The sequence below is a fragment of the Dermacentor andersoni genome, chromosome 3 (genome assembly GCF_023375885.2).
Source record: "Dermacentor andersoni chromosome 3, qqDerAnde1_hic_scaffold, whole genome shotgun sequence".
In the NCBI taxonomy this organism is placed as follows: Eukaryota; Metazoa; Arthropoda; class Arachnida; order Ixodida; family Ixodidae; genus Dermacentor; species Dermacentor andersoni.
Window position 1 is genome coordinate 40,980,015 of NC_092816.1, and position 25,445 is coordinate 41,005,459.

Sequence of the window (25,445 nt, forward strand, 5' to 3'; positions counted from 1 at the left end):
AGCAGGCTGTTTTTCTGATCGGCTTTTCTTCGCACGCTCTTGCACGCATGGATCGCGTCCGCAGACGAGAACGAGTGCAAGTACAGGCCGTGCGACGTGTTCTCCCACTGCACCAACACCATGGGCAGCTTCTACTGTTCCTGTTTTCCCGGCTACGAGGGAGATGGCTTCGACTGCCACGGTGAGTCGACGTCTCCTTCTCGCTTTATTTCAGCTGCACCGTCGAGCTATACAACGTGTGGTGACGATCGAACTGCCACCGCTGATCGTCTTCAGGTCGAGCAGTATCGCGGGAAGCTGCGCCCGTCATGCACATACTGCGCTTAGTTTCAAAAAAAAAAAAAAAAAAGAAAGCAAAGCGCTGTTGTCATCGGTCGAAATGTGGATCCATGGCCTCGGCTCTTAGAAGGATGCCGATGTTTTCTTTTTTTCTTTTTCTTTTTTGACGAGCTGGGGGGGGGGGGGGGGGAGGGGTTTGCGCGCGCGCGCTATCGTTGGGGCCTTCGTCGTTGGAATAAGCATAGTGACGAAAAGACTGCCGATTGGTGGTATACACACGGCTGAAACTGGAAGAGAACTCGTGGGGGTGTAGACAACCATGTATATATAGGTATGCGAAAGACGAGAAATATATCATTGGTCTCCATATATCGTCGCGCGTATCCTTGTCTTATTAAAGTAGAGCGTAAACTTTTATTTTCAAATCAACGAGATTCGAGTCCGGCGTCTCTTTAGTGGGTCTGGGCACCCGCACCCGCTTGTCTCGAAGCGGCTTCCTCGGCTCGCGGGACCGCTCAGAGTTGTGCTGTCAGGTTCGAGCTGAGCAGTGCGGTCTTCCAGCGGAGAACGAACATTTTGAATGTCACTATAGTTCGCAACGAAGTTGGCTAGATTGCACCTGTAGTCGGAGCGTGTAGACTTCTGCCGGGAGCCTAAATTTGTCGCTCTTATAGGTGGTAAGTTGTATATATCTGTGTCGCGCAAGAAAGGCAGGACCGGTATAATTTCACGATATCTTTTTCTCCAGATAACATTTTCTTTCATATTTCCACCGCTCCTGTACCAGTCAGTATTGGTGATAACATAGGTGGTGTGCGCCACTCAGGTACAGCGCGAACAGGTACATGATAGCAGAAAATTCGTTGCATTAACTGCGGTCAGACTTTCCTCTACACGGGCCGTTTCTGGAACAACCGCGCGCCAGCCGGAAAGAGGGGCACGGAAATCGACATTTTACGCCCTTTCCGAAGATGAAGGCGCTCGAACGCTATGAGGGTTTAATGCGTACTCGGCAACCGGGATCGGGCGCGGAGGTCGAATTACGCGATAGAGCATTGACTCGCGGCACGAATTATGGTCCACTCTTCGAGGACGGTGAAGCAGTAACTCAAGCGTGGTTCTCACGTCGTTCTCGTCCGTTTGAACGCTATACGCAGCTAGTGGATGAGCACGCTGTTTGATTTGTCGAGGTCAGATTCGCGCTGTTCGCAGCACTGCACGCAATTAAACGAGTCCCGGCGGCGCGTATGGATAGGTGTACAGCAGGCAGGTGACGAGAGCGGGGGTGCATGGAATGCCTAGATTGCAAGCCGCACCTCACAGCGCGCCAGCGGCGGTGTCATCGCTAGGGCTTCGCCCGCGTCATGAGGATTGAGGGGGCAGGGCCTTGAACTTGTTCTTGTCCAAAACATCTCCCTCTCGCACGCTGCCTGCGTACCGTCATCGCGAACTCAAGTTGACGCGCCCCCTGTCAAAGGCGCGGTGTTTCTTTTCTTTCTTTTTTTTTACAGCTACGCTATAGTTTGTGAAAAGTCTTCGCTTTTCTTTTTTTTTTCCTCTCTAGCTCTCCAATCCCTGCGTGAACTGTACATCACCGCATTAATTATCAGCCTGCAATTAACACTGCCTGCCGGGAACGGGCGCGGACGGGAATATGTCAGTAAAACTTCTGTAGGGGCGAGTCGGTACGTGTCCGGGTAAAAGAGCGCAAACCGGGACGACCACAAAAAAAGCGCTTCTGTGCGTTTCCCCGCTCACTTTTTTGTGGTTTAAGCTATTCTCTTTTACTGGGAATATGTCAAATCGATGAAATCGAGGGTCTGACGCAGTATCGTCTTGTCGGGAAGGGTTACACACAAACGCTATACCAAGGCCAGATTTGTTAAGAAATGCTTCGACTCCGATACGAGAGCCGAAACGGGAAGCTTTTCAACAACAACAAAAAAAAGTCTTTTGACAGTATTTGCCTTAATTAGCGCTGTGTCTATACATGCACCACCAGCGTATTAGATTATTTAGTATACTGGCACGTTGGTTTACGGTCACTTCAGCACATGCCTCAGCGCCGTTATATCTGTGGACGCGTGCGCAGCCTTAATGATTTGATAGCTACGCAATAACCATGGGGATGACAGTGGCCGCAATGAGAATAGTCACAGTAACTACGACAACTGCGACGAGATGTGCGCGGCAGCTGTTTTTGGACTGCGACGTTTACGGCTGGCGGTTATAGCGCCAAGCCTCGTAAAGCCGCTTCGGCTTGTTTTACGATGTTTTACGAGGTAACGGCAATAGTTTTTTTAAAGCACCGGCCATCGCTGCAATCGAAACAAGCAGAAATTGAACAGCTGGGAGGAAGGAAGGACAAGTTAGCGTTCTTAGACGAGTGCATTACCGTCTATCCTTCGCAAAGCGCAAGAATTTGGGAACACACAGTGGCGACGTATCCTTGCGGCCGATCGTGTCAGGGTCGCGGTCGACGAGTCGCTGATTGCCTCGCGTCTCGTCACGAGGTGGAGACTGACGCTGACCGCGTCGACCGGCAGCTCATTTGCATTCTTCTTTTTGCGCGACCACGCGCGGAAGGACGGGGCGCTGTTACTCGACTGCACGCGCGCGTGCTGTCGGCTCGCCCAGCTTCAATAAAGCGTTCGTTACAGGCACGCAAATGAAGGACTTCGCGGAGGCTGTGTCTTGCCTCGACGCGCTGGTTAATACGCGCCCGGTGTTAACCGCCGTGTCAAGGTCGCCAGCCGCGAACCGTTTGTCGGAGCGCTTAGCCTCGCCTTAGGCTCGACATTGACGAACGTTGAAATGGCTTCGAGTGGCCGAGCGAATGGGTGACGAGTGGGCGGGTTGGCCGAGTGTGGTTATTACTTGACGACTTGCCTAATTACTCTTTCTTTTTACGCAGTTTCCTCGTGGGTTAATTAGTTCACCATCCTGCTAATCAGTGGGTAGTTCAGTTGTTTGTTTGAAAAATATGTTTGTAAGTGTGCCATTTAGGCTACCCAGTTAGTCGTGTTTAGTTTTCGTGCTTGTCTATTATCTAGTTATGAAACGTCTGACTGGTCGTTTCAAAGCGCTCCGGCAGCGTTTATAAGGCCGGGTAAGACAGCAAGTAAGCTTTATTGCTAACATAACTGTCTCGCGTAGAGGTAATTAAGCGCAAATAACTATATTTCGTAATGAGCGCGATTCTCTTATTACATATTTTTAGACAGTTGGTTAGTTAGCCAGGTGGTTACTTAATTGCCAATCAGGCAGTCAGCTAGGTAGGTAGTCATAGTTAGGTACTTATACCTAGTTAGTTAATTCGTTAGTTGGTTGAGTGATTAGTTAGTTAGTTGGTTGATTAGTTAGTTAATTCGTTAGTTAGTTAGTTAGTTAGTTAGTTAGTTAGTTAGTTAGTTAGTTAGTTAGTTAGTTAGTTAGTTAGTTAGTTAGTTAGTTAGTTAGTTAGTTAGTTAGTTAGTTAGTTAGTAAACGAGCACGTTGCAAGGAAGGCGTTCACGCCCTAGTGGGTTGGCAGTCGGCTGTCGCAACATAGAAGCAAGCCCCCCCCCCCCCCCCCCCCCAACCCCCACTCCCGCAGCAGCTTAGCTATACGCTCCCTTCCGCTTGGCTTGGCTCCTTCGTCGAACGTATAGCGATCGCCGCACTCCATCACGCGGATCGGCTAACGCCAGCTCGAGCACGCTTCGTACATTACGTTCCTCACGCCTCCGTCAGCATTCTGTTTTTTTTTTTTTCTTCCTTCCTTCGTTCGCGGACCGTGATGTAAGCGGCATGCCGGAGCGCGCGCGCGCGTGCGCTAATACAAAGTTTCGAAACAGCACAGACCGCCATCACGCCGAAGCACGACTTCCCGCACCTCCGGTCGGCGCAGCGGACCTGCTACCTATCCACACTCGGACAGCCTCGCAAACGAGAGACAGCCAGGTATACACCGGCGGTTATATACGCGCGTACAGTCGTGCCGCCTTGCGTTACGCACGCACAGATTCGGCGTGAAAAAGTGTCCCGCCAAAACGGATGCAAAGTGTGTAACCATATGTAGGAGGCCTCTTCTCTCTCTCAACTGTCTCGCGCCAGCGCGCGCGTGGCCGTGTTCGCATAGCTCATCTCTTGTTTCTCCCGGGTGTTGCCCAAGCGGGAAGAGGCGTTCCTTCGCGCCGTCTTCGCCCCCCCACTCCCAAGGTCGCGGATGGTTCGTGTCCGCGTACTCGCACGTGTGAAGCAAGAGCGCGGCAGGAAGTAGCATCATGCAACAGGCTGCCGTCCGGAAAACGATAGCCACAAGTATCTCCGAGATCGACGCTGCAGTAATAACGATCAATCTGGGGCAAGTGCTTCCTCGTCTCGGGTATAGGTCCGAGCGAGGAGCTTTATAGTAGAGCAGCCGGGGCCCCGGCCGACGTGGCGTATCCGGTGGCTGCCGGGAATGGCGCCGCAGAACGTCTGCGCTGCATTCAAAGCGCCCCGAGTGACAATCAACGCACGTGCACCTACCGTCGGCGACGGATCACCTTTCTCGCGGGGCTGTCTATGCCTCCCACTATGCGGAGTCCGGTGTCGTAACCGACCGCAGCTTGAGACAGGTCATCAACAAAGACGCGCATCTCTTTATCCCGACCTCGGCGCCCTGCGAGGCGCTTCCGCGTGCCGTAAGCACCGCCTGCGTGCACTCGTGTACTGCGGCGAAGAGACAGGCGGCGGCGACTGGGAGAAGAGCCGTTTGTCGTGGCTGTGGGCCACATATCTCCGGCTGAATAACAGGCTCGCCAGTGGCGGCATGAGTGCCAAGTTTTTTTCTTTTTTCAATTTCTAGCCGGTTGTACTGCCTCCGCACAGTTTGCCGTGAGCCTATTAGTTTCTTCTTTTTTCCCCACTCTCTATTTCCCTTTCTCACAGCCCTAAGTCATTTCTCGCGTCTGGAAAATAATGTACTGCACTCCTACGCAACCAAAATTGAATCGTACTGACTTCTTCAGGAAAGCTTAACATTCTCTAGATTTAAAGAAAGAAATGTATGAATAGACAGTTCGTACGCCTGCAATTGTGGCCTCTCGGGAGGTCCGGTTGCGACACGTTGGGAAATGCATCTTTGCTGGCTCGTGGGAGAGGCCATCGGTGGTTCCCAAAGAGCGCTTGTTTAAGCTTCACGGATGCGAACACGTTGTGAAAAAACCCGTGCGGTAGTCCTATGGGATGGGCGTTGGTGCGTGCACACTTCTTGATCGGGTCGTTGATTGATTGGTTTATTTGGATGAAATTGAAAATGCTGGCAACTATTATACCACCGGCTTCTCCACAAGCAATGAATTATTCATTTATCAAACAGTGATAACACCAAGGTGATATTAAACAAACCCGGCTGTAAAACACGTTTCTGAATCTTGCTAAACAATCAATATAGAAGAAGAAAAAGACGCAACAAAACGCCTGTAGTTTCTGCAATTAGACATAAGTCAATCAATCGTGTGAACCGAATAATACAAAATAAGTAAGAACATTCAGATATTCCCTATGTGTTAACACACAACTACGGTATTACTTTCATTGAAGACGTTTCTTTAAGGCTCTTACAGTAGCTCACTGTAACGACGCCGGGTCGTTCAGCTATGTTATGTTTAGGTTAGTTATGTTTAGTTTAGTTACGCGTCGGACAGAGCAAGAATGATTGGCTCTAATTAAAGAAGCCGTCTTTAAAACGTCACGGTGAGTTCTTGTTTCACGCAATAGAACCGATAACTGGGCGAAGTGACTTTGAACCGTGGCGAAAATTCTGTGCCCCCAAGTAACGGTGAACACACGGTGCTGTGATGGATACACGTACCGACTTGTTTGCGCGACTCTGCTTGTGTCTGTCGTCTTTTCTGCCAGCTGCAGCTTAGTCGCGAGTCTTTCGTGCCGTAACCTTGACGAGTCTCGACTGCTTAGGCAACAGCCCAAGCTTTATCCTCGTATACGGTACAGACGATACGGTGAAAAGTGTGTGATAGAATTGGAAAGTTCTCTAAACGACCGCCGCATTTTGCGACTCGGGAGATGCATCGGAGACAGGAAAAGCCCACTCATTCCTCTTTCTCTCTCTCTCCCCTCCCCTCCTTTATTGAGGATGGGGAGAACGCCTTTTCCTGTCACGCGTAGGCTGCAGCACCGCGGTGTGGCTGCAGCGACTTTGACCGACGCGTCTGGAAAGGAAATGAAATGCCAGACGACACCCCACGGAGAGGGAGAGGCGTGGTCATGTGTGTGACAGCTCTTTTACTAATGAACAGGATACGGCGGCATATAAAGGCTCGACGGAGTCCCTAGCACCAGCAGGTTTGTCCAAGACACGTGTATTGTTGAAAATTACTGGCGCCGCGGGGGCGTCGTGGAAGCAAGACGAAATGCTCGAACTGACGCGAGGACATCAAGAATCCGCGTCCGTAATCGTCTTTCTTTTTGTTATTTTGGACCTCACTGCATTGGGATGACGGTAGCACGCCTGGGTGAATCGATTACGACCGTGACACGCCGCCCACGTGTGTAGTTAATGCGGATATATAGTCGTCGCCAGTACAGCGCAAAACGTTACGCGAGAGGAAAGCAAGAGAAACCGCTCAAGACGAGCGCTGCGTTGCTAATCTATGCTGTAACTACGGAAACGCTGGTGTGCCAAGCTTCCTGGTAGTGTATTGGATTGAATGCGTAAGCACTTCTATGCCTACCCAACGAGGAAACCCGTCCGTCCGCCCGTCACGTAAGGCGATCGTATTGAAGATAGGGCACGCGGCAGCTAGCGAATTGACCTTCGTGCTGCCTCTCGCTTCAACGCGAACTAAACGGTGAGAACAACACAGCACACAAGAAGCTATCAGCACTCGACGCGCCCTGTCCCCATCGCAGATCGCTTTCAAGCCGCGCCATACGCAGCCGCCACAGGAGCACGGTTGATAATGGTTCGCATCGAGAGGAAGCAGTGTCATCGAACACGTCTGCGTACACGGCATACCAAACGTGACACTGTTCAATTACGTCACGTACTACAGCAGGCATCGGCCAGTGCTCATATTCCGCGAAGCAGCGGCATCGTCCAAACGCACCGTTATCCAATTTGAAGATAAAAGAAGAAACGCAACAGGGAGAACCAAGCGAAGGACAGTGTATGCATATTAAATCCGTATATTTGCTGCATTTACAAAATCTCGCTCGTCTTTTCATCTTACATCCACATCCTCTGGGAGTTATCTATAACTTGAGTGAACGTTGCTATATATACTACTCGCCTCTTCTTCGTCGTCTCATGCTGGTCTCGGTAAACAAATCCGTTTCAGTCCATTCAGTGTGGTCAATCCCCCTCGTGGGTACGAGTCATGTGTTGAGGCAGCAACAACGACATTTCGGTGTTGCAAACGCGCTTCTCCGTTTCACGATTCTTTCTAGGTGTTTCTCGCAATTATACCAAACACAGCAGCATGCTACGACGAAACACCACGGTGAATAGTTGCAAATGCTTGCGCATCACTTAGATAACTGCCACAGGAGACTATGCGTGTGATCTTGCATGAAATTGTGGCTCGCCGCTTCTTTTAGTCGTAGTTTTCGGTACTTGAACGGCACCGGTACGCGGGCGGGCTGCCAGTCCTGTCCGTATATCCGCGGCTTCCACTACGCCATTCGGTAATTGCTGAGCAACGAGTGCAAAATACCTGGCATCGAGCGCATGCTGTGTCACTGTCGTTGCCTTACCGCCACGCGGTCAGCAGCACGGACTTCAGTTGGTGTACAAGGACAAATACGGGTTAGGGATTTCATAGGGACCTGGGACAGAAATAGAAACGCGATACGAGTTACGAATACCCTGCCGTTGTATACTTGCACCGTTCAGCTATTGTAGACATACTTTAACATTTTGTTAGTAATCTCATCTGGTCTCGATTTGCTTATGCATCTCTACATTTTTTTTTCTTTTTTGCGTTCGTCTCTTCCTTTCTGCTCTTCGTGTCATCTCAAACACCTCACCTGAAGTAGCAAAGCCTGCGTATGGAAGGTGACAGATGAAGTAGCAAGCCCTGTTTAATGGAAGCTGACCACGTCAGCCTGAGGACTAACGTCATCAGATTCAATTGAACATACTCTCTCTCTCTCTGCTTCCGGACGCCAGCCTCAACTCGATGAGCTATGCAATCTTCCCAGTACGGTGCGAACGTTACCCGTTGCAGCTGTCCGGTGGCCAGACCGTGCGCTAGTGGAAATATCGGGCACGGCATAAATGCGATGTGCCGGTGAAATACGGCTATATATCGAAAGCAGGATCATATAACGCGGCAATACGTATATCGCCTTGCGGTAGAACACACTAATTACCTTAAGCATCATTTGTCTGCCGTGACTGACTGCGACGTCGGTGGTTGACTGAGAATTGATCCTGTCGTTTCCAATGATCCTTCTTCCTGTGGGCCGCTGCGCATGCCTGTTGTCTGTGCCTCACACACGTCTGTCCCTGGCTTATGGAGAAAATGTCGGCTCTTCTGCGTTAAATGGTAAGCTGGTATCTTTACTCACCGGGACTTGATGCCCCGGGTAATGAGTGAGTACAAGTCGACTGTAGGGTCAGCGTCCTCGCCTTAAGTACCTCGCGTTGCGTGTGCGTAACACAGCCGGGAACGTACTTCAAAGGTTAAGGCGGGCGGGTCACGAAGGCGCTGCCTATTTAACCCCACCTGCCATTTCCTTTATTCTGCTTCTCCAAGTAACTTTATTGGCATAATGCAATTGAGGCAAGTTTATATCATCCTCTTTTGTATTTGTGATAACGTTGAACTTTCTCATCGGGCGCCCACCTGTAATCCTCGGCTGCTCACTAACATTCGGAACAACAACAACAACAGCAACAACAGCAACAACAACAACGACAACAACACTTTATTGATTTCGACGTCCTGGCATCGAAGCCAGAGAGAATATAGCCGCCGATTCGCGTCGACAAGGAGGCGGGGTGAACTGAAATACGCAGCCACAAGATTTGTTATGTCGACGCCCCTAAATCTTCGACAGCTTTGGCCCAACTATGCGGTAATACACGGCTGTAATTGGAAAGAGCGGGAAAGAGAGAGTGAGAGAGAAGGAATGGCTAAACCCTTCACCAGCGTTCCCCTTATGCAGAACTCACAAAGGCACCGCCTTTTATGCAGCAGTGCCTTCCGCGGCGGCCTTCTTTCGTATACGAGCACTATACCACAGCAGCGTGCTGGCACGCTGGCTATAGTCGTAAATGGGATGGGACTTTCCTTCCTTCTTTTTTCTTTTCTTTACTCGCCCCCTTTAACAGCGCTGCACCCCTGGTCGAGAGAGAACAAACGGCGGAACCGCGTCGACCGGCGGTCGTGTAGGAAGAGGCGAGCAAATAAAGAGCGGAGCTGCCGGCAGTGTCCGGAGGTGGCGGCGGCAGTGACGTTCGGCGCGCCTTTTCGTTTTTTTTTATTCCTCCTTTCTTCGCGCTGCACCGCGAGGCTTTCGAGCCTTCCGCACTTCCGGGGCCCGCCGGCGCCGTTGGATTTGTCCCGAGGTGGGGGGGGGGGGGGGGGGGGGGGGTTGCAGGGCGGCGAAAAAGGGCGTAGACGCGGCAGCGAGCGGAGAGACCGGTTGAGGGCTCCCGGCGGCGGATTCTTGACCGCCGTCGCAGCCATTGCGTGCCCGAACCCGTGCACCGTGCTCGTGCCGTGCGGGGAACGCTCGTCGTCCGTCCCCCTCTTCGTTTTTTGTCTTTCGGTCAGGGCTGCTCGCGGAAGGGGTTTACCAGCGGCAGCGGGGGTACGTGTGTTCCCAAACGCGGCGTCGACAACGCGATGCACGGTGGACAGCCGTGCGCGAGATCATCGGCAGCGATGATTGATCGAAGGAACGCCTTCATTAACGTTGTCCTCGAGCGAAGCCGGCGGAGACTCGCCGATGTATATGCGACCTCTCAGTCTAGCGATGGACAGAAACGAAAACGGTCGAACGGTATATCGCGTTGCTCTTCGTTGCTCGCCAAACGAGCGATCCCGCAGTGGCATTCGAAGGACGCGGGGTTTATTCATTAGGCCGCTGTTGCTTTGGGCCATCCCTAAGCAACGTAAATCATCCCCTTCGATGTAGCCTAGCATCTGTAATAGAGAGTACGCATATTATAGGCTAAAGCGCCAGGTGCCTACGAATTAACGCTGCTTCACCTGGAACCACGGAGAGACATTGGCAATTCTTGCCCTTACATGTCTGTAAGGCTTTATTGTGCTGACGCCGCGCGGGATGTAGCTGGTATTTTTATTACTCTTAGGGAACGGGCCTTGTATTCAGTCAACGTAATATTCACTTGGCGCAGAAAAAAAAAAAAAGGACAGTCGTGATGCTTGAAACAATCGCGTATTAATTGATTTGCGGGCGCTATTCACTTCCAAATTTAAGCACCGCCACCGCTTGTATAAGACTGAAGTGCGCTATGTTTAGTACCGGGTAACCTGTCGTCCGCAATAAGGAAATACGACTCGCGTTATCATTCTATCGAATATATAACTCGGAATTTATCAAAATTTATGAGGAGAAAGGAGGCCCGCATGACGTGCAAAGTAAACGTCAGGAAAAGGGGGGTTAATTCTACCAGGCAGTAACATTACAAATGAAAGCTGACGGGGGCGCCCGAACGTGAACGAATAATTGCACACTGAGGCTGGTATATATAGCGGCGCTAAATTGCTAACGAGGTGTTTCGCTTATAGCAGCGGGCGGCCCTACTATGCATACGGAGCACCGGTCGTTCATCCGCTTTCTCTCGAGTGGACTGCGCTGAAGGGATCGAACCTCGTCGGAACCGCTATATACGAGAGTCGTCTAAGTGATCGGATCACGGTCATCGCAACGGTTAGAACGATATGCGAGTTCGGGCATCGGTAACGCCTGCAGAGGAGGCTATACCGCCAGACCCATTCACGCACATGTGTGTGTGTACACACACACACACACACACACACACACACACACACACACACACACACACACACACACACACACGCACGCACGCACGAACGCACACACACACACACGCGCGCATGCACACACACACAATTCACTCGCGCCGGCCGCCGCGGTGCCGACCTGCAGCGCTTATCCGCCCAAGGCGTATACGTGTGTGCGACTTGAACTATATTTTCGCATAACTCATCCACAGACGTCTGTCTATCGTTCGTTGGCCACGTACGAACGCGTTCTCTAATCTCGTCCCTTCCTGCGGTTCACTAAAGGCGGTGATTGCATCCCGAACGTCGTGACCACTTCTTGCGTTTGACTTCGTGCGCTGGCCTCGAGGAGCGCGCAACCCGACCCGCATGATGCGCGACCAGTGTTTCGATTCGCGAGATGCATCAATCACGCGATAAGAAATCGCAAGTGAAGCTAGTTCTCTCGCGCATATATATACCTATATAAGTTTGCGGGAGCAACATCAGTTATGATCAATCGCGAAGCGCTTTCGTAACGCGATACATAATGGCCTGACGTGTATACGTTCTTCTTCCTCGCCCCCCCCCCCCCCCCCCGCCCTGCCCTGGGGTTTCTCTCTGGTTGATCGAAGAAGCTGCGCCGTCGACTTGCTCGTATACAGCAGCGCCGACCCGTTCTATTAAAGGGATCGTTTCAAGCTCGATGGCTCAGCCTCGCCTGCAGGAGCGTGCTTCAGCCTCGGTCTATCGCGCTGTGCCTGTAGCCAGCCACATGTATATATACCGTTCGGGAACCACCGTGCCCGCGTGCCTATGGGCACGTAAAAAAAATTCCCGAATGCGCGCTTCCGGAAAGACGAAGCTGCGTCCAGTCGCGCAGGACCGCTATGCGCACATCATCCTGCCACGGGGATATCCCCGAGTCACGCGATGCAAGGTAAAAAAACAAACAAAATACAACACCAGCAACAAAGAGAAGAACACAGGTAGGAGGGAACAGCCGAGCTCATCGAGATCACGCTCGCGGAGCCGTTACGCACTGGCGATCTTTTACGGTCCCGTCTGCTCCGACGGGCGTCTCCTCCTCCTATTAGCGAAAACAAGAGCTGTCTAGTAGCGCTCACGCGCGCACGAAAGTTGCAGTTATGAGGCATAGCCGTGGTGGCTGTTGCGCACGGCAGTATTATGTATGCTCGCGCGTGCGGTGCACCTAATTGTTGCGGCGAGTGCAACGAGCCCCCTTCCTAATACACTGAGTGCACCGTCGCTTATAGCATGCAACCTGCGCTGTATACCGTGCAGTGTATTCGCACATGGCACCTTGCATACTATACGATGCAGTGCAGTGCGCCGTATTGTAATGCGTTCACCCTGCAGATATATGCTATACGATGCACAGTGTTTTGCACCTTGCAGCTATGTTGCACTGTTGCACGGTGTACCTGCGTGCATCTTCCACACAAGAGGTGCGGTGTACTGCACCGCTCGCCATCATATATCTATACACTAGTTGCAGGTGCGCTAAACGGTCCACTGCACCGTAAACGTGCACACAGTTTGCAGGCATTCGTACCTTGAATATGCCCCGTAAGGCCCACAGCACACACTGCTCCCTCATCTCGCTCGCTCACCAACTTTGCAGGCATACGCTTTGCAGACAGGCAATGCGGTGCAGTGCACCGTGTGCTTGAAATGCGCACCTCGCGGTTATAGTGCAGTGCACTGCGGAGCGGAGATGGGTATAGACGAGAGGCAGCGGAGTAGGAAGCACGACTGGGGCTTCGGAGAACAAGCAAGCAGAAACCCCCGACGACGGCAGGCAGGATAGAGTCCGAGACGGAATCGACTTAATCTCCCTCCCTCCCCCCCCCCTCTCTCTCTCTCTCTCTCTCTCTCTCTCTCTCTCTCTCGGACGCGGTGCACGTATAGATTCGCGAGGAGAGAATAGTACTATACGCGTCGGGCACCGGCCCTGCCCGGCTCGCCGGCACGCAGCGGCAATTTGGGCGCGAGCTGTGTGATAGAACGCGTTGGCATAAACTCTGACCCACACCGCACCGCGATCGGCGGCGGAACGGCGGAGGCCCGCGAGTTTGCGTGTCATCAGCGCCGGGGCTTTCGCCTGTGTGTACGCGCGAGACCATGGAGCACGTTCGGGGATTATAGGTGCGCCAAGCCTGGTCCGTCTGTGTAATGCTTATGTACTTCTCCTGTGCTTGTCCTTGCTTTACGCATTTCTTTCTTTCTTTCTTTCTTTCTTTCTTCCTTTCTTTCTTTCTTTCTTTCTTTCTCTCTCTGAGTTCGTGCGTCTTCCAGTAGCACATTGCTCAGTTCGTTCGTCCGGCAATGTGTAGCATGCTGCGAGTTTGCTGCGGAAACGGCTTCTTTGCCGACGAGTACGTGCACGCGGCTTCCCGCGTGCTCGTCTCCCGGACATATGCGTCTACTGGCGTGCGTGCTCGCGGTCATCACTAAAGTGAAGACGAGCATATCCTCCAGGTTTCTAAGCGGGCGTCGAAGCGTATTCACTCGGGGGCTCTCGTCTCTGTCACGCCTTCCGCTCCGGCCACGTGGTTTGCATCAGCGCCTGTACACAGGGACCAGTTATAGTATAGTTTAGCGCGCTGGTCACGCAACGTCGAGGCGTGCGTCGTAATAGTATAAGCGCGATAACTCGCTATAAGTGCATAGTTGCCAGGCTGTGGTTGCCTGCGCACTGAAGCTGACTCCCCCGTATACTATAACGTTTTCGCGCAACGCATCCGTTCGTCCTCCATGCGTGACGAAGAACTGGTGCATTGTCCGTAACTTTTCAAAAACGTGCGTTTCTTTTTTTTTCTTTTTTTTTCAGGCTCGACCGTAGCTGCTACGTTCGCCAGGATATCATCTAAACATTTCTTTCTCTTTCTGTTTATTTTTCTTCGAGAGAGAGAGCTCGAGAAAAGCTGCCTTGAGAGATAATAGGAAAACAAGTAATGTTCTCCCGAACATGGGTACATTGTCACGAATTGTAAACCATGATTCATGGAGTCGCGCCATTCGCTACGACGTATCAGTACTTATACTTAAATTTTTAATAATTTTCTAATTAAAAGTCTATTTTGGCAGATCTATACCCCGTAGGGGGCAAGAACAAAAACAACAGCGTTTCATTCCTTCTAGTTACGCAGATTACACCGTTGTTCGCACACTTGCGCCAACGTGTAGGTATTATAAAATCTGTGGAATTCCATAACAGCTATTGTAGAAGAAAACGTTCGTGAAGGACGTCGCCCGTTCTGGATCGTGTTAACTGACGAATTCTGTTCGTCGGCGACGCCTTGCTTCGTCAAACTGATTCTGTGCCTTTTGGGTCACAGTGGCGCGTACCCACTCCGGCGCATTGGCCTAGAATGTGTGCACGCCCAGTGACACATACCGAAGGGTTAAAGCAAAGAAAGTACGGTAAATCGCCCTACTAAACCAAAGAATCCGGCGAGTATAATGCGTTATTTCAGCTAAGATATCGGTATGCTTTACAAATACGTAGATGAGCCGGCATTGTATGTTCAGGTTTTATGTTGGAATCCGTTTTATTTTTCTTCTTTATTACGTGATCCAGCTGGCACTATACTTTCTCGGTCAGCACACAAGGGTTACGTAAGGCCCTCTGCTGGTAATTGCATTAGGTGCACATATAACCTTCGTATACATATACTTGGCACATGCACAAGTAAACCCGCCTACGTGTCGACAGACCCCGCTGAGCAGGCGTGCCAAACCTGCGAAGGTATGTGGGCAGAGAAAGCTTCGCTCTAAAAAGAAAAAAAAAAGAAAAAAAATCAACACTGAGAACGATGACTTGCACATGTGCACGGGTGTAGTCCGCGCACGGCGAGTTCACCGAGTGACGTATGCTCCAGTCACGTGATCGCAGCGGAGCTCGGCCATCCACGCGTTCTGTGCCGCAGCTCTTCCCCCGCCGTCTGATGGCCGCCGATGTGTGCACACGCCCCGCTGAGAAGCTATACAACGCTTCGTCTGTCGGGGCCGTTCGTCTGTTACCACCGATCGGGGGACTTTCCCCGAGGTGGTAAGCGAGTCATTCGCATACCTATACGGGCGAAAAAGAAAAAAACCAAAAACAAAAACCAAAGGGAATAAGATACGTTGTCTTCGTTCTAGACTCATTGTCCCGACTTCGGGGAAATAAGAAAAAAAAAAAGAAACACTTGAAAAAAAAACCAAACCCGACGTTAACATTGCACGTTTGACGACGTGGACAGGCTTTCGTAGAATGTTCTCCTGTTCGAGATACTCGGAAAGCACGTAAAGCGCACGCGAGAGTCCGGCCTAGGCGGTATAAAGTTTAGGTAATGTCCAGGTGCCCGGGAAGAAAATAGCGAAACTCCGCGTTTCCTTGTGTTCTCGTGACCGTCTTTTCTTTTTATCTTGTCAGAGCACCGTTTGCTCTGCGAAACGCTGCACTTCGAGGGAAAGCGTAGTCTGCGTTAAGAAACAAACGAGTTTAGGGTGTTTTCGGCGACAGATGTTTACCACGAAGCGTGACGTTTCGCGGGCTGTATAGTCAAGAGCCGAAGAAAACGTGTTCGCATTACGGCGTGTTGACCAAAGAGACGCGAGTTACTTGCGTGCATAGTGACGTCTTCGTGCCACCGAGATACAAGCAGTGCATAGTTTTCTTTTTTCTTCTTTTCACAGCCAGTTCTTTCGCATGTACGTGTTAGTCCGCCGTGGTTTCGCGTTCCTTGTTTTCGTGACTTCTATCAAAGCCTGCGAAACAGGCACGGCTATCTCGCACCCGTATACTTGAAATACCTGAAAAACAAACCGGTTAGTATATATAGAGGGAATAGAGGTGTTTAAAATTCAATAGCTCGTACTTTTTTTCTTTCTTCTTCGTTTTTTTTTTTTTTTTTTTTCAGAACTACTGAGTGTATAGAAACTGCCCTTGCCGGCAGTGAAATTGAAGGTCCGTGCCATCTAGTCCTGCGAGTGTGGCCGACAGGACAATATATATGTACGAACAGGACATCTGTCCTGTTCGTGTACATCTATCCTGCGGTCTTCCGCGTTGCTCGCCATATCTAACCAAAACTCAACAACCAACTAACCTTGTTTAGAACATTTATGACATGCGAAACCATCTTGGGTCTGGACATAATCTCCAAGTGCGGCTGACTTTAAATTCACTCGCAAATAGAATCAAAAACATGGAATAAAGATTTATTGCATTCTATAGCACTATATATACATACATACATACATACATACATACATACATACATACATACATACATACATACATACATACATACATACATACATACATACATACATGCATACATACATACATATATATATATATATATATATATTTGCTTCGTCATTGAACCACGTCGCGTCGCTGACGGTCTTTCCGCCGAATGTGTTCGCATGGTGATCCAACGTATAAGTGACATGCATATATAGTAGAATGGTCTATAGTCTTCGCCGTTTTACGTCCCATCTCCCGTATTATAGACGCTTTTTACTTTCGGATCTTATTCGCCGCCATGTTGGAGCTGTTATCCAAGCAACTTTTATATATATATATATATATATATATATATATATATATATATATATATATATATATATATATATATATATATATATTTATATATATATATATATATACTTTTGGGTGCAGTGACGTCAATTTACCACGGCCGTTGAACACGGAACGGACCTGCGCAACAGTTTTCGTGCTACATACTACTGATGTACATGTATAGCACCTTGCGTTTGGCTGTAGCAATTACAAAAAAAGATAGAAAAGGAAATAAATGCAGCGTTAACAGACAAAGATGGCGTCGCTCGAACGCTTCCCTAAAATACCCTATAAAGCGGCATCGCGCTCTTGGACAGTTCGACGCGCGCAGAGATCGCATCTCCGCAGCGATATTTCCATATGCGCAGAGACATATATACAGACATCACACGCGGGTACAGCCGCGCAAAGATGACGGCGACTGAAACAGCATCGGCAGCGGACAGGTCCGACGCGCATTTCGTGCGACCATCTGGCGGTTCGCTTTGACGAAGGAAGGCCGGACGCTTGCCGCCGCCTCCCCGCGGTCATTGTGACGGCTGACGCTCATCACACAACGCGCCAGCAACGCGTTAAGAAAAAAAAAAAAGAAAAATGCAAAGAGAGGCATGGCGAGTTGACCGCGACCTCTAACGCAAACGTCCAAGGTCGACCGACATAGAAAACTCGGCTCCCCCGCCTCGAACACATAGAGACGGATACGAGCTGGCTCCAGTACGAAAAAGCAATAGTAATAAGAAAATATAGAGTGAGAGTGAGACAATCATCCACACGAGCTGCTGCTGCGCCGTGATGACTCGTCTTTTTTTTTTTTTCACTTCTCTGAAATGAAAGTGAAAGGAAGCTCCCTCGCTGTCAAAGTGAGAGGAAAACGTACGCCGCGCGCTGAGCGTATCGTCTAAATGTGCGTTATCCTGGCTCGCTTAACGTCCTGCGCCCGCCGAAGAGAATGGCGCAGGCTGCGGCGATGTGGGTTAGGCGCATCTGCTTCGTTTTTGCTGCGTAGCTCGGCAACTGACGCGCGGTCCAGCTCGGGACGCCCGGTAACGCGGGCGGAATTGCGGCAAAGTTTCGAAATCGTCTCGAAACGATTCGATAGCGCTTGGCTTTAGTCGAGAAACGTCGCGTTTTTGTGCCGGCTGGCACTAGGATGACGCGGAAAGCTGCAAAGAGAGGGCATCGGCGCGAGATCGAGCGTATGCGGACGAGCGTCAGAGCGTGACGTCAGAAAGATGCGGCGGCGCTACTATCACATTCGCTGCTGGTCATATTCACTCTGTTGGCGTCGCATTCACTCTACTGGTGCGAATTTTGTAGGAAGCCACGCTTAATAGATGGCACCAAATCTCCAAAAGTTATTTTTTAAATATTGTTGTTCAAAGCAGCGAACACGGAAAAGCATAAGCGTCAACATAGTCGTCTGCTCTTTTTGCTTGCATATCATGCACGTTTGCTCAGAAGCATGCAACTGTACTTTCTGTCTCGGTCACCTGCAGGTATAGTCAGCCGTGTAATTAAGTAACCACAAGTGATTATTGTTATCTATCTATCTATCTATCTATCTATCTATCTATCTATCTATCTATCTATCTATCTATCTATCTATCTATCTATCTATCTATCTATCTATCTATCTATCTATCTATCTATCTATCACGTTTAGGTCTGGATGGGATATCACGAAGCTGTAAAAAGTGCTCGCGTACCATGTTTGGACAGCTGAGTTCAGCGATAAGCTCATCTGCTCCTCCAACGTATTGGACCCTGACACGTGTGGCGTATACCTCTTCGGGAGCGGACAGAGAAACGCGCGTCTGGTACTGGGATTGAACTCACCGCGGCGCCACTGTCATTCGTTTGGAATGACGCTGCGAGTGCTTAACAATTGCGCTGTGTGAAGGTAACGCACGGCCAGCGCACTTGCCATCTGCGCAATATACCTTTCCTCGATAGCTGCGGGCTCCCTTTTCTTCTTTTTGTCGTCGTCTGTGTTGACTCAGCCGTCGCCTCACTCCACCTATACGCCCCATCTTCGTGCCAGTATAAATCCGCGGCTTGATGTCGTTTTCCGTGCGTTAGCGGCGTTTACGATGTCACGCTCGGTTTAAACACATTGCCAAGTTGCCATCAAGAGGCGGATCTAGCTCGACGCGTCTGCCACGAATCTCGGATCGTCTGCAAATTGCAGTGTCGCGCCACATGCCTGCCGTCTGTTCCTTAAAAAGAAGAGCGACTTCTTTGCCTTTTCTCATTCTCTCTCGCCGTCATTTGCGTGTCTGTTTTTTTCCTCAAGCCGGTGGTGTAAGAGTTACATCAAGTTACTCGTCCATCCAGCTGAATATGCCTCCCTCACATTCGCCGCACAACCGTGGTTGTGCAATAACTCTTTTCATTTCTGTTATTCTCTTCTTCTTTTGTCCGCTTTGCCAGTCTTCGTCTGCAACTTTTATTTATTTTCGTCTGCTACTTCCTTTCGTCTGCTTTCCCGCTGTATAGCTTCGTCTGCATTCCCAGCATTACCGCGTGCACTTTCCCACACGGCGCACACATGTCAGTGTTCTTCGGTCCATCGAGGAAGCACAGCGTCGCCGGTTTCCTTGTTTGCGCTGCGAAAGTACTTCTCTCGTCCCTTTGTGACGGCACTATCTGCCCTTTTATACCGTCTATGTCTGTCCATCCTTCTTTCTTTTGTAACTTACCGGTGAGTCTTTCGTTATCCTGGCATTCGCATGCCGACTCGACGGACCGAAACCTCCACGGGTGGGCCTGGTCGCCGAAGAAACCCTCGCCACCGATCACCATTCCTCTATAGCACAGGAAGAAGATGCGACCATTGCCGAGCTCATGACGCTGGCGCGCCTGCGTCCACATAATGCGCACGTGCATTCCTGCGTGTTATATTATAGCGCGGAAACGTTATTTGCCGAGGCCATCTCACCAATCTCCTGTAAGCCGCTGTAACGGAACTTACGTCGTCGTTGGCACACAGCTGAATCAAACAGGGATTCCCATAGGAACAGGCTTCCATTTAAGGACGGCTCCCAGTCGCATATACCGTGCAGTTTTAACTGCTTTTCTGGTGACGGAACTGAGCAATATTTCACCAAGAGTTCGCTGCTTCATCTTTCTTTCCTGTATTGCACCTGCGCTTGGCCGTTGTATTATCTTCGTGTATTCAAATTAGCGCCATGAGTGATGAAAGCGATGGTCATAGTCCTCGGTCAGACTGGCAGGAAGGAATTGCCGCCAAGTGTCCTAAAAAATTCTCGTCAAGTTCCACAGCTTGCGCATTTCACTTCTCAAACCCAACAGCCCTCGCCTTATTTTTATCAGTGGTACGTGCGTTTTGTGGAGGAGGGGGAGTAGGAGAGGGGGCAAGGGGGATGAAGACGGATGAATTCACTTGAGAGAACGACGGTTTGGCACACACATTTTGACTTCCTACATTGGTTTGAAACGTATGTTGCATGACAGCCATAAGCTGAGGCCTGTCGAGTAGCCTTTCGTGACAAATCGATGCGAGTCGAGTTGACATCAAATCGAACTTTCCTTATATAAGAGAAGTGGCTCAGAGGTAAACACGAGAGTTGCTGGTGCGCTATAGGAGTTGTATCAGAGAGCATTTTCGCGCGGTCATTGGAAAGAATACGTTGATTATGATTCGCTAACAAACCCCTGCCTGGGCTGATAACTCCGGCGGCCCGTGCCACACAGCGTGCCTGTAATTAATTCACCGAGGTAGCAATATCTTACCAATCGGGAGTGGCATTTACAATGTGCATAGTTTATTATAGTAGATAGCACGGGTGGTAGGGCTGTATAGGTGCCCGAAGTAATTACTTATACGCTCTGCTCAGGTTGCGAAAGGACACCGAATACAACGCTGTTAAGAAACGCGCGGCCTTCTCCGCCTTTTCTCGCCGCGCCGGTAGCAAGGCTTACAACAGCGTCCCTAGTTTCGCATGCACCTATTAGCACCACCGATCGTATCTTATACTTTACCGAGCAAAGCGTTGTACGTAGGCACATGCAACACCTTGCGCAACCATTTAAAGGAAGGCTCATGCCTGGTTGCCACCGGCGACCACCTTCCTCGTTGCGTCGGTGGGATGCGACCCTGCCCGATTTAGGAGCTGACATCACTTTCTCCTTGGCAAGGTCAGTCGTTAAGAAAGCAAACTATAGAGATGGCCGTTCTCGTCGCAGCTTGTCCTCCATCATCATCACCACATAGCGCGCGCTGTCCTTTTCGTTGCTCAACGATGCGTCCCACCTCGCAAAGCCTCTGCTGCGAAAATAGTCCGTGCCGTGCCCCTCTCTTTCGCGAGAGAATGTACGTACGCTTTCATTTCGCTCGGCCGATACGTGGTTGGAAAAAAAGAAACACCTTGACGCAGCGTGAACGCTTCCTCCACCGATCCGTGCAAGAAGTTCGTGAGCGTGTGCGTATGTGTGTGTGTGCGTTTCTCGCAGCCTTGAACGCCTCCGTATACATACCTGCGCACACATGGCGCCGCGATTGCGCATGCGCGGATCGGGGAACGTGTGCCTACCCGCGCCACCTACGCGAGCAGCGAGCGCGTCTCGGTTTCGCACACTTCGCCTCCTGGTTCCTCGGCATTGCACAACGTGTCGCAGGAGCTGCAGAAGGTGCGGTCAAAGCAAACAGTGCGCTCACCGTGTACCATAAGTCCTCCGCAAGGTGTCCCTCCAGTCACAAGTTGTCGTCCTCTGCCGACTAAAAAGCTTCGGAGGTTGTTACTTGCTCAGCAAACTCAAAGCGAGTTGAGCTCGGAGGTGAAGTTGCGCTGCCAGGCCATATTGCGGATGTATAAGGGACAGTCTGCGCTCGTGTAGGAAAAAAGTATACAAGTGCCGTGCGATTGCACATCGGCACATTGGAAGAAGAATAAGAAGCTTATTGATTCGTTAGTGAAGGATATATACACGAATGTATGCAGTTGGGACCCCGGAGCTTAAGTATGAGTTGTGAGAGGGGTCCTTGGGTTAGCAGTAATGATTAGCCAAACCATTGACAAATACGATGTAATAGCACAATTACAGTGTAGGCACACGCAAGGTATAAGAAATATTTACAGCATATGACCATTTAACATAAGTTCAACACCTTTGGGTACAAGGTAGGAAAAGAATAGGGGAACAAATGACGTTTTTTTTTCCTATACATCTCAAGCAAACTAGTAAAGCCAAAACGCAGGCTTTTTTGATAAGAGTGCAATGTTCGTGAGTAGGAATGTACATGTTATCGATGAATGTTTATTCAATGCTACTGGTATGCACGCGAAGCTTCTGATTTAGCATACAGGGCGACGTTGCTGAAGTTATCTGATCAGGAAGTTAATTGAACGACTTAGAAGCTGTGTCAGTAAATGAAAACGGGCCGTAAATTGTTCTTATACTTGTGGTAAGTTCAACAACTAAGAAGATGTTGATTTTAGCGAATGTGTTTTATTTTGTTTTATTAATTTTATTTCCGACCAGTAAACAACTTCATGCTGTATATTATAAACCCTAATTAGCAATATGGTATTTTAAACAGGTCGTGAGAGACTGAATGTTTAGAAGGTGAGTAGGCAAACTAGGCAGGTCATGTAATGCGCAGCTTAGATAACCGCTGTACCATTAGGGTCACAGAATGGGTACCAAAAAAAGGGAAGCGCAGTCGAGGACGGCAGAAGACTAGGTGGGGCGATGAAATTAGGAAATTCGCGGGTGCTAGTTGGAATCGGTTGGCACAGGGCAAGAGTAATTGGAGATCGCAGGAAGAGGCCTTCGTCCTGGAGTGGACGTAAAAGATGATGATGATGATGATGATGATGATGATGATGATGATGATGATGATGCAAAATTCACAAAATTATGTCTGTGAAGAAAGTAATTGCGCGTAGCGTCGTGTTTATTGCAACCTTTATCGGGATTACATTACGCCTTTTAAAAACATTAACATGATGGCGCGCCAGTGTACTTGGCTCTGCTTCTAGCTGATAACAGAACTATGCCCCGCTTATTTTTCGTGCTCTTATAGACGTAAGGTGAGAACCTTCATCGTGTGCACACGCCTTAATTTCCTCCGCAACCTTTTTAAAGAAGCAAAGCGATATTGACCAACACAACCGTGCTGAAAGAAGAGGCCGGGCTTTATCCAACCTTCGTCGCAAACACAAACGTTCTCTGCATGAGCCTACACATGTGAATGCCCTGCGAAACACGGATCCAGGAGAGATGCGGTGGGGGACGGTGCTAAAGCCTTCTCTCGCCAGGTTTTACACACGCCTAAGTTTATCTTAAGTTAATCTCGTAGTTTCGTTATCTGACACCAAACTCTGCGTCGTGACGTTGCTTCCAAAGTAGCCGCATACACTTTAACGAAAGTAGCAGTGTAACGTCAAAGCCTTATCAAAAGTCTAGCCGAAGTCAACATTCGCCGCTTAACTTAGAATGTAAAAAAAAAAGCACGTAGAGATAGCTGAGATCGAGGCGCCAGGTTGTGTCAGAAAGCGAAGTGTGAGACGCGAATTATCACAGCTCGTTCGAGCGACTCGATCGACAAGCGGCCTGTGCCTCTATTTTTCTTCCCGCCTGGCAGTTACACGATACCATCGCGTACACACACGCTACAGGTGTACAGCATCACACGAAGCGGTGTAGGTATAGCGAGGACGTATTACGCCGGCGTGTTGTAGGCGCGGTGCTCTCTTACGTAACTTCGTCCCACGGACTCGAATTGTGCGCTCAAGCTTCTTATCGAGACGCGAGAGCGTGTACGCGCGGTGGGCACCACGGCAGATGGGAGCTGCTGCGTTAGGTTTTCTCTTGCTATTGTTTCTTCTTCTTTCTTTGCACTTCGCGCGCACGTTTTATTTGGCTTATAGCGCCGTGCAGCCTGCGTAGCTGTCGCCTAGAGGTTCATGAAAGAAGAAATTGCAAAGGGCGAGTTGAAAACAAACAGCTGCAAGAGAGATATGTCGAAAGACAAGACAGTTTACCCCGGAGTTGCGCCACTCATTCTGGTTTGATAGTCCATTAATGGTGGCTTTGACGATAAAGACACGTGGGGTGTGTTTGGCTTTGAATTACCATAGGTATGTCTTGCGCGGGCTGCAGCTCGGTAAGTGCGATGAAGAGGCCACGGTGGTGTGCCGCCGTTTTTTCTCCCTTCTTTTCTTTAAATGATTCTTTATTACTTACACACTCGATGGAGCTTGTTTTGAAAAACTAATTCGTGCGAAGTATCACTGTTACGTCTAGATAAACACGTGCGGCGGAAAGCAAAGGAAAGTTGCTGCGCGTAAGGGCAAGCTTCGAGCAAGCTCGCCTGATGTCGCTCTATACTTAACATAGTGAGAGGTTGAGAGAGGGACTTCGCGAGAAGTGTATAGATGACCCTTATGAGACGCCGGCGTTCTCACTTAATGACTCGTTCCGGAATCATTTCACTCGTTCTATAGTATGTGGAGCCGCTTTGCTTCGTAAGTGTCGGCGTTCGTGTCGCAAGAGCATAGATAAGGGACGACGTGATTATGAGTGGTGATGGATGAAAGTGGATTATTCCTTCACACTCTATCACAAGTGGTGTCTTACTTTTTTTATTTTTCGAAGACCGTGAACACGCGTGTCTTTTTAGAACGTCGGAGAGCGAAAATGTTCCGCCGATTCGAAGCGCTTACGGCTCGTCGATGTCTTGTACAAAGTTACCTGTTACGATGCGAAAACAGGTCATTAGTATTCAAGAGCTCATAGAACCCTGAATTTGGGTTCGAGGGTTGCCGGACTAAGCTTTCATAAGTAGGTGCGCGCTTGATGCATCATCATCATCGTTGTCGTCGACCTATTTGAGTTCACTGTATAGGAAATAAGTATCTACCAGAGATCTACCAATATATTATCCCCTCCCTATCCCCCCTACCCCCGCTTCCCGTGTTAGCAAAGCCCTTCGTAAGCGGGCGACTTTATTAATTTTGTCCCTTCATACAGTCATTTGCTGCCCTGTAGACTGCGTTTGACTCCCCCCCCCCCCCCCCACCCCACCCCTAGAAGGAAGTCAAGAGTTCCTTCGCTCCACGGTACCCTTTGGAGGGAACTCTAGTACTGCGTTCTAGTAGATACTAAATTATTACTACTAACTACTAGATAATAATTCATGTAGGAAAGTTTGTGGTCACCATTTATCTCCTCTATGCATTCGTCGCATCTGATGTCTTGCCTCTCTCTCCCTCTCTCCATACAGCCGCCTTCGCATCTCAACGTTAGGCCTATCAGTTAGCGTGTCAGGTCGGTGATATTTTAGCCATGAAGTGTAACAAATGCTAAGGTTATATCAGACAGAATACCAATATGGCATAGCATTCGTAAGAGTGCGCCAGCATTTATATTGAAGCCCGTTGTGGTTTATGCGAGTGAAATGTTGTTATCCTGCATAATTCTGGCGCATACCCACGGTGTACAATTGGTCATGAATCAGCTAGTTAAGAGGAACGGACAAAAAGAGGAGAATGCAAAAAGAAAAAAATGAACTTGTCAATTATAGCCAAAGAAAGAAAAAAGGAAGGCCTAACGGAACCTTTTCCTTCATGCCTTCAGCTTCA

The 25,445-nt window shown here is 49.7% G+C and overlaps 1 protein-coding gene across 1 annotated transcript in view; it reads left to right on the plus strand.

The window, feature by feature from the left end:
- Positions 1-25,445, plus strand: part of LOC126517357 (uncharacterized) — a 232,036-nt gene that overhangs the window by 88,228 nt on the left and 118,363 nt on the right. Inside the window, exon 4 of the mRNA XM_072286816.1 lies at positions 65-181. Coding sequence (XP_072142917.1) covers positions 65-181 — 117 coding nt within the window. The remainder of the gene's footprint in view (positions 1-64; positions 182-25,445) is intronic.